General features: G+C 40.6%; 1 protein-coding gene across 1 annotated transcript; it reads right to left on the bottom strand.

Moving 5' to 3' along the window:
• Window positions 1–1,286: 1,286 nt before the first annotated feature.
• Window positions 1,287–8,468, bottom strand: NUDT7 (nudix hydrolase 7). The gene is made up of 4 exons (XM_028739633.2): window positions 8,244–8,468; window positions 5,264–5,417; window positions 4,137–4,295; window positions 1,287–3,438 (listed from the first exon to the last, which is right to left on the bottom strand). Exons 1-4 carry the CDS (start codon window positions 8,303–8,305, stop codon window positions 3,070–3,072), a joined length of 744 nt encoding a protein of 247 aa, XP_028595466.2. The 5' UTR covers window positions 8,306–8,468; the 3' UTR covers window positions 1,287–3,069.
• Window positions 8,469–9,373: the final 905 nt, after the last annotated feature.

Genomic DNA, 9,373 nt, shown 5'->3' with positions numbered 1-9,373 from the left:
TTTTCTGTGAAGATTGTGATGCAACCCTTTAGTCCAGGGATTGGAGACCAGTGACCCTCCATGCTGTTGGGCTACTATTCCCATCACCTCTGAACATTGGTTATGCTGGCTGTGGTTGATGTGAGTTGGAGTTCAAAATCATCTTGCTGTCTATATGCTCCCCATCCCTGCTTTAATTCTCACACAACTATAATGAAGCTATATTTTTCCACAATGAAAAACCTATAAGGTATGCATATAGGTGAGGGATGTGGGTGGCGCTGTGGGTTAAACCACTAGGCTGCTTGGGCTTGCCAATCGAAAGGCCGGCGGTTCAAATCCCCATGATGGGGTAAGCCCCCATAGTTTGGTCCCAACTCCTGCCAACCTAGCAGTCCGAAAGCACACAGTGCAAGTAGATAAATAGGTACCACTCCGGCGGGAAGGTAAACTGCATTTCCATGCACTGTTCAGGTTTCACCAGAAGTGGCTTAGTCATGCTGGCCACGTGACCCGGCAAACAGTGTGCAGAAGTGGACAAACGCCAGCTCCCTTGGCCTGTAAAGCGAGATGAGCACCTCAACCCCAGAGTCGATCGCGACTAGACTCAATTGTCAGGGGTCCTTTACCTTTACCTTATACACATATAGGTACCTATGTGTTCCCTCATGGGAGGATATTTAGATTGGGAAAGTGGCATGTGGGGTTGGTTAGGGAAGCTAAGTAACTCCTGTCACCCAGTGACTTTGTCTTTTTGCTGCATGTCTGTGGTTTACTAAGACCACTAAATACTTTCCACATGTTCTACTGGTAAGCCAGGTGTCCCCCATCTTAAATTTGTGCTGTTGGTTATTACGTTTGTCCCTATTGAAAATCATTTTGTTAATTTGGGCCCTGTTCTCCAGTTAAGGTCATTTTGAAACTCAATTCTGTCTTCTGTAGCATTGGCTACCGTTCCCAATTTGGTGTCATCTGCAAACTTGATGAGAATCCTGTCAATACCTTCAACTATGTCATCTATAAAGTTGTTGAACAAGTGGGCCCAGGATAGAACCCTGTGGTACTCACTTGTCACATTTTTCCAGGATGATGATGAACTGTTAGTGAGTACTCTTTGGGTGTGGTCAGTCAACTAGCTATAAATTCACCTTATCTTGTCCACATTTTACCAGCTGCTCTGCAAAAATATCATTGGGGACTTTGTCATACGCTATACTTATAAGATACATGTGGGTGAACAGAATCTATCAAATTCTTAAGTGTGAACAATCCAGCCAGATCCCTAAAGAATTCACTCCCTCACTGACTCACCAAGAATTGTTTTATTCTTTATTTCAAGTAACATAAATTTGAGTCAATAATAAGCGACAAAACATGGGTGTTTAAAAGTACAATTGTTTACGTTAAATGTCTAACTGCCCCACCCAGAGGCCTCAAGCAAAACTGCAAGTCCTGCTATGCCTGGTGCTGTACCTCAAGTTACAAATGTAGTGTATTTGTCACATCCTTTCTTCAATGATCAAGTGCATGAAGCTTCTTCGTTTTATCCTCAAAGCCCAGTGAGGTTGAGAATGAAACAAGTAATAAGAACATAAGAAGAGCCTGCTGGTTCAGGCCAGCGGCTCATCTAGTCCAGCAGTCTGCTCTCACTGTGGCCAAACAGATGCTTTTGGGAAACCCGCAAGCAGGACTCGAGTGCAGGAGCACTCTCTGTTCCTGCTGTTTTCAGCAACTGGTATTCAGAAGCATTCTGCCTCCAGCCATGGAGACAGATCATACCCGACCCAGCTAGTTGCCACTGATAGCCATGAATCTGGCTAATCCTTTCTTAAAGTCAACCAAGTGGGTAGCCATCACTGACTCTTGTGGGAACGAGTTCCACACCTATGAGTTGTGTGAACAAATACTTTGGGTTTTTTTGTCCTAAACATTCAGCTTCAGTTGATGTCCGTGAGTTTTCGCATCATGAGAAAGTGAGAAGTGATTATCGTCTCATAAACCTCATCTTAATCCAACAGTCACGAGCCATCTCCTATTTATTTTGTAAATTGGTCAGTCAATAAAGCATTCAATATCTTTACTGTGGTCAATGACCAGTATTGGTCAGTCAGATTTGTTAGGAATCATTTGTCATCACAAAGAATACAAACAGTGTAGAAGTACGCTTAGCACATGAGGTCTCCAGCAGATGGGACAATGGAATTCTGTCTGATCTGCAGAGCTGCTAAGGCAAACATATATCTCTTGTATCCCATCTGTAAGCAAATAACAGATTGCCCCCCCCCCCTCTATGTTTTGCAAGCTGGAAGTGAGGTACAGAGGAAGCCAGCACCTTAATATATATTAACCTGCATCTAGGACCCACACCAGGAAATGAAGGTAGATTTCCCAAACATTATTCAGGCTCACAGATTCTCTTCTACATATTATACAAGCAGTGACAGACAAGCTAACAATGGGCTATATCAATCGTGAAATTTGCAAGTCTCTACTATAATTTTCTACTGATTGCCACTTCCATGTTGTTTAAAGAGGGCAAATGCCAATATGTAGACAATATATAGAAGCTGTCATATTGCACTCCCAAATCAGATGTTTGTCTACTCGTAAGCAAGCCCTACAGAGCTCAATGGCACTTGCACCAAAGTATACAAAGGATAGCAGCCAGAGAAATGGATGAGAATTTAATTTTTGTTCCTTATGATACAGAGTAGACCAATGGAGTATGTGGCACAACTTTCTTGTTTAGACCCAGATGCTGAAAAAAATGAGGTAATTTTAACATTTGTATGTTCTAAAAAATGACTGTATTTTTTATTGCTTTTCTTGTTTTATCTTTTCATAAACTGCTTTGAGGTGGGTTTTTTATTTTTACAATCAAGTAGTGTATAAATTTTATGAAATAAATACTGATCAGTGCATTTTATTTCATGTAATCCTATATCAAGATATTTTTACTCAATACTGGACCTATAAAATGGCAGAATTCAATATAATTTATGGATATAATTTAAGGGAATATATTTGAAGCAACTTGTGTGCTAAACTTATAAGCAGAATAAGTTTTGACAGGAGAAACAATTCCATACATTAAAGTTTGCTTTTCACCATATTGATTAACTCTATGAAATGGTTCTCAACTGAAGAATTCCAGTTATCAAGATCATACGGAACTTCAAATGTTGGTTTTTCTCTAAAAATTGCAAGAGCAAGGAATACTGCAAAGTGTGCTGTGAGTCCCCATATTCGAAATGAAGTATTGCGTTCCGAGTCATCATATTCAAAAGAATGCAATAAATAATCAATACTGCCCATCTTTTTGGGAATGCCTGTGTACTTTAAAGGCCTAATAAAATACTCCAATGGTACTGAAAACACATCACTGACTTCTTCTGGATTAAGACGGGCTTGGAATGTATCCTCTATGAAGGCGACAACTGGAGTTACTAAAGAACGAGTCTGAAAAGGAAAAAAAAAAGGTTTGGCTCTTTATAGCAACCAAAAGTCAGGGCAAAACACTACAAATATCAGCGGAAAACAGGGGTTACCAGTTTGCCTCCAGATACTGCACCAAAACTCCCATCAGCCCTAAAAAATTTTTAATTCTTAAATAGCCACTGGCCATGCTTGCTGAGGCAACATGTAGAGCTCAAGTGGTTTTAGAGTGCTGTGGTCGGTTTGGCCGCACTGGGTGACACGTTGCAGGGGGGCTCTACAACAATGCTGCAGAACGGAGTATGGGAGGGGGACACACTGAATTTTAGCATTGCAAAGGGCACCACTGAAATTTGAGAGCCCAAATTCCACCACATGGTGCACTGTGGGGCACACCATATTGGCTACCTGTGCAGATTCAGAGACTCTCTCCTAAACCCTAACCAGAGAGGTCAGTTAACAGAACTGATCTGCCCAGAGTGGCAGGGGCAACCCACTCAGATAGTCAGAGTACAGATAATAAAATTCTTATTACTGTTACTATAATCCAACCCCAAGTTGGATGGAGCAGCAAAAGAATAAGAGCTTATAGGAGAAATCTAAAGAGTAACGTAAGTTAAGTGCAGGAAGGAAGGAGCAGGAGAAAGAACTGGACCCAGGGTCAGAGATAAATCGGTACCCATGCTTGCAAGTGCCTTATACTTTATCTAAATACACCTTACTTTATCTATTACAGGTAGAAGCCTACAGATGACTTCAGCCTGTTCAGGATGGAGCCCCACTTCTTCCTTGGCTTCACGGAGAGCTGTTGCTATTTCATCTCTGTCTGTTGGGTCACTTCTACCTCCTGGAAAACACACATCTCCTGGGGATCTTCTCAGCTAGGATTTGGAAGAACAGCCTTGTTAAGTAATTATTTTAAGCGACAGTTCTTAACATATCAGGATTCCCCATTTTTTTTTATTAAACAACTTGTATATTACAAGTCATACATTACCGTCTTCTATATGGTTCTCAATCTCTCTGCATAAAAACCTATGTTGGCAATAGTTTGCAACTGATATTTTGCATGCATACTAGATTAATGAATTTATTCAACTGTTACACTATACATTGTTATGCATGGAAGATTAAATTCTGCAAGGAAGGAGAGATATAAAATTGCAGAGATGGAAGGGGAAATTTTTCAACCCTTATGATTTCCAATTTTTGAAATATTTGTACCTCCAAGAACTGTAAAGAATCATGCATGGAATAGAGAAAATGGGTAGAAAAAAGATGGGCACTGGTCTGATCCAGCTATTCTTACATACAATTGAGAGATTTGACTACATCAGGGGTCTGCAACCCGCGGCTCTGGAGCCGCATGTGGCTCTTTTACACCTTCGCCGCGGCTCCGGGGCGGATACTAGCGAGGGGAGGAGGCGCATTGTGCGCCCCGACACTCCCCACTGTGGTGGGCACTGTACTGGCTGTGACATCGCATGGGGGCGGTGCGTGCGTTAGTCACGCACTGTCCCGACGTCACCTTCCCGCCCGCTGTCAGATCAGAGGGCAGCAGCGTGCATGCAGGTCTACGACTGCGAGGAGGAAGATCCTGTATATATAGCATTAAGGTAAGAAACAATATATGCAGTGTTATATTTGTTTTAAATGTCGCAATGGTTTTGCGGCTCCCAGTTTTTTTCCCTTTGGAAACGGGTCCAAGTGGCTCTTTTTGTCTTAAAGGTTGCAGACCCCTGGACTACATACTACTCGCATTCTCTCTTCTCACACATTGACACCAGGCAATATATTTCGCAGCAAACCTTACAAGTTATGGAAGTTTTTTTCTTCCAGATTTTCATACCTTCATTGATCTGACAGTGAAAAGAACCCACAGCTTTCCATCCTTAACCATCAGCGGAATAAGAACAGAGGCTTTTGGAAGTGTTATATGAGAAAATCTGTCTCCAACATCAAACTTCTTTAAGTTCAGTATAGCTTTATCTTTCACACTTATTCTAGAACAAGCAAAAAGAGCAAGCATTTCACAAAAACCTGAATTTTCACTCCAGGATTAGCATAAGAGGAATATTAAACAAATCTGTTCATATTCTTGCAAATAAATATTCTACTAATCCAAATCTCTAGAGGCCAACAATAAATTTGTATTCACCTAGAGGCAAACACAACTGGAAAATTGTCTGCAACATATATATATTGACAGTAATCTAATAGCACTTTGTTTAGTAATGTAGCAAGCTTTGAACAAAAAGCATAATGAATAAAGCACAACAACGGGATGGTTATGAGCATGGCCTGTTTTATTCTAAAAAGAGCTATTTCTTACAGTCCATGGCAAATCTTACAACTGCACAAAATAAGAGTTTAATACTGAAACATTTTTGTGGTCTCACTATTGTGCAAATACATCAAAAACTCTGCACACACCATTTAATACATGTTAATGAATATCAAATGACTGTCGCTGCTTGTTCCATACAGACACAGAGATTGAAAATTAACTTGCCTGTTTTGGCATTACCATGACATTTCCTTTTTCATGAGTCATCCCCCGGATCAATCACAGATCATGAACTGTAAAAATCAGAGATAAGCTGCTTTCCGGCACTATGATGGGAAAAAACATGTATCCAACGGACTGATCCACATGGATCCTTATAATTTTTTTGCAAGCGATCCCTCAAAACCACCACCATATCATGTGTCATGCTGGTATTCACAGATGTATTTAGTGACTTGGTGGTGGTTTTATTGTGATTCTGTGTAAATCCATGAAGCCTTGGATCAATATTTTTGACTAATGGTAGGCATGCAAAGGATCAATCATTTCAACTATGCTGCCTGCCAAGATTTAATTTGAAAGTGGGTGGGGTTTTTTTGGTGGTGGGAAGCCTCCATGTAAAATTAGGCAGTCCTATGCAACTAGGATCCATTTTAGTACTACTAGAGACAGGAAAGAATATGTGTGTGCTTTCTTTCTGTCCAGAGGTGGTGCATTTTACAGAGAAGGATGTGACCAGAGGAGATTGTGCCCAGGACACTCTCCACAAAATTCCAAATGCATTCATGGGCCAAAATAAAGTGGCCAAAGACTTATTTTGGAGTGGCCAACATCAGTTCTTCTTTTCCTTCTTGCAATTATTGGTGCCCTTGACAGAGGCATTTGCCCACAAGGAGTTCTGGGCCAGGCAGGATCCGACATTATCTTGTAGATACCTGTCCCATATGCACTGGTGTATCATTTGTGCTGGCCTATAGCAGATTTTGGGATGCCCCTCCCCGTTGCTTATTTCATATGGTCTTTATTATGTCATCAGGCATTTATGAGCGTTTCACAAGTGCAATAATTTTGTTTGAATAACATTATTATTGTACTCGAAGTAGGGAGTCCACCAGTAATGGAGAAATAAGATTCAGGGAATTCTAATGTTTATTTTGGGTTTGGAGGGACACATCACATCTCCTTTTTAAAAGGTGTTTCAAACTCTGAGCAAATAAGAAATCAGGAACTAGAAACCAAATCCAGCATTGTATAACCAAATCCAGCATTGTATGAGATGGTTTGAATAAACCTTTTATTCTGCTGTTTATTGATCATTATTTCACTTTACATTTAAGCTTTTAATATTTTATTGTTTTGTAAACTGCTTGGAAATATTTCCGGTTAGTATATAAATTTACAGAAAAAAAGGCCCACCGGGTAACAGGATTTTAAACATTATGCAAGTCCCAGAGGTCAAAGGAATGTAAGGTTGTAGCTGCACTGCCAAATCTTAAAGCATGTTTATGCAAAGTACCGGTAAGTCTCAGTAGGTCATCCTACCTGGTAAACATGCATAGGAATGCAACCTGGTAGTAGCAGGCCCTATGGAATGCAGTGAAGCTTCTGAGGTTGCATTCCTTGAATTGTGCTGTAAGAGTTTTACCTTTATTAATTGTATTTTATCATCACTGTACGCCACCCTGGGACACATTTGGGTGTTGAAGGTGTGTGATTGAATTTTTAGAAATAAACCAAATTTTAAAGGGAGCAGAAACCTGAAGAGTTATATAACCATTCCAGGTGCACTAAGAAAAAAGCTTGTCTCAGGGTTGCACAAGGCTGAAAAATCCTCAAGGTGGCTCCTCTCAACAGTTTCAGTTCTTTAGGCTGCACTCATATACAGTATCCAGTTACTTGGAAGAAAGTTCACTGAACTCAATATGACTTTCTTCAGAGTCCCTTGCGTAGGACTGCATTGCTAGTCTCCAACCTCTGCACAGGAAGTAACTTTAAAAATAAGTAAATAAATATTGTTTTAATATTAACAGTACTGTAAACTGCTTCGAAAGGTTGCTTATGCCTTAAAAGTCGTTATGTAAATATTTGCCCAGACAAATGTCGTAATTCTGTCTTGTTACCTTGTGAGGAAAACATATCAACACCTTAAGTAAATAATAAACAAGTTCCTTGTGGAGGAAGCACACGTGAATACTTTTAAAAAGTAAATAAAGTTTCAATGTGCATGTCACAGGAAAAGCTATGTATGATATAATTAAGGACCTAATCATTCAACATCCTAAAGATTGTTAGTTTTATTCCTTCGCTGACCTTCTTGTATCACTGTGCTTACTTTCAATGAAAGTAAATAATTATTTATGAAGCACCAAAAAATAAAATAAAAGTGTTGGGCATATATAGTACCAAAAGAAAACCCACAGGCACCAACATCAGGCTTTCTTAAAGCAATAATCCAGACTGCCCTAATCCTGCCCTTCTTTATTCACAAAGCAGCACGTCAATCACCCGTCTTGGTGGGAGGGGGACACGTCGTTCACGTTACCTTCCTCGTTTGTCGTCATCAGCAGCCATTTTGCAAAGCCCGAGTCCAAAGTCATCTGTCATTGCCAGCAGCTGTGAGCTCCCTCTCGCCTGCTCGCTCCTTCAGAAAGAATGACTCCATTGGCTCTTTGTCGCTGATTGGCAGCTCCGCGCCCCTGTTACGCAAGACAGGGACGGTGCAGCAACGACGCCAAGTTGCTATTGCTGCCTTTGGTGAAAAGTGACGTCAGAGGCAGGGAGGGCGTGCATTGGAAAGAGGGGGAGGCGAAAATGTGAGGAAGCCGGCTTGCTATTGGCTCTGGTGGATACGGAGATTTTTGGATGGTTGTGTTGGCGTTAAGTTTATCATCCGCGGCAACTTTTTCTCTTACCAGTGAAGGGAGCGGGGGCAGAAGGCAGGTTTGTTTTCTGCTTTTGCAAATCTTGAGAGAGAGGCTCCTGGGTGGGAAGGAAGGAGAAATTGTTAGCTTAAAATAAAAAGGAGAACACTGTTCTGTAGAAAGCCTTGTGCGGGGAGGTTTTTATTTTTTGCAATCTGTGTCTGGAGTAACTGAAAACATTGACATTAGCACAGGGGGCTCCCAAACCAGTTCTCCCAAGTTTCACTGCATCGGTCTAGGGCATATCTTTAAAAATACAATTAAAAATCATATCACATCTAGGACCAGAAACTGTTACCGTGGCAGCAATACTGGAGCTTTTTTTTAAAAAAAGGAAGGCAAAAAAGGCACATGACAAAATGATAGTGGCTTACAACTATTAATGACACAGAAAGAGAAATAAAATACAAATAAGGAACTATGGGGCACGATCCAGCCATAATTAAGAAATATTAAAACTGCAGTCTTAAGCACACTTGCCTGGGCATAGTAGTTCCTCTTAAACACACACGAAGATTTCATTACATTACCAAAAGAATCTTATTGGTAGTGAATCAAAGATGCATACCCTCCAACATTTCTCCGACGAAAATAGGGACATCCTATTCCATAATAACAACTTTACTATCTGGGTGGCTCCCCACATATATAAAAACATTTTAAAAAATAATTATTTTTTAAAACTTCCCTATAATGGGCTAAGGGACGTGGGTGGTGCTGTGGGTTAAACCACAGAACCTAGGACTTGCTG

This window comes from Podarcis muralis, chromosome 7 (genome assembly GCF_964188315.1).
Source record: "Podarcis muralis chromosome 7, rPodMur119.hap1.1, whole genome shotgun sequence".
In the NCBI taxonomy this organism is placed as follows: domain Eukaryota; kingdom Metazoa; phylum Chordata; class Lepidosauria; order Squamata; family Lacertidae; genus Podarcis; species Podarcis muralis.
Note: the sequence above shows the minus strand (reverse complement) of the source record. Positions and strands in the feature narration are given on the sequence as shown.

Bases quoted from the DNA above. Each gene is read 5' to 3' on its own strand.
- NUDT7 (XM_028739633.2), bottom strand. From the start codon at position 8,305: ATGACAGATGACTTTGGACTCGGGCTTTGCAAAATGGCTGCTGATGAC. The intron at 5,418-8,243 runs GTAACGTGAACG...TGCTTGTTCTAG, and splicing joins GATGACGACAAACGAGGAAG to AATAAGTGTGAAAGATAAAG. The intron at 3,439-4,136 runs GTAAGGTGTATT...TTTCCTTTTCAG, and splicing joins TTCTACCTGTAATAGATAAA to ACTCGTTCTTTAGTAACTCC.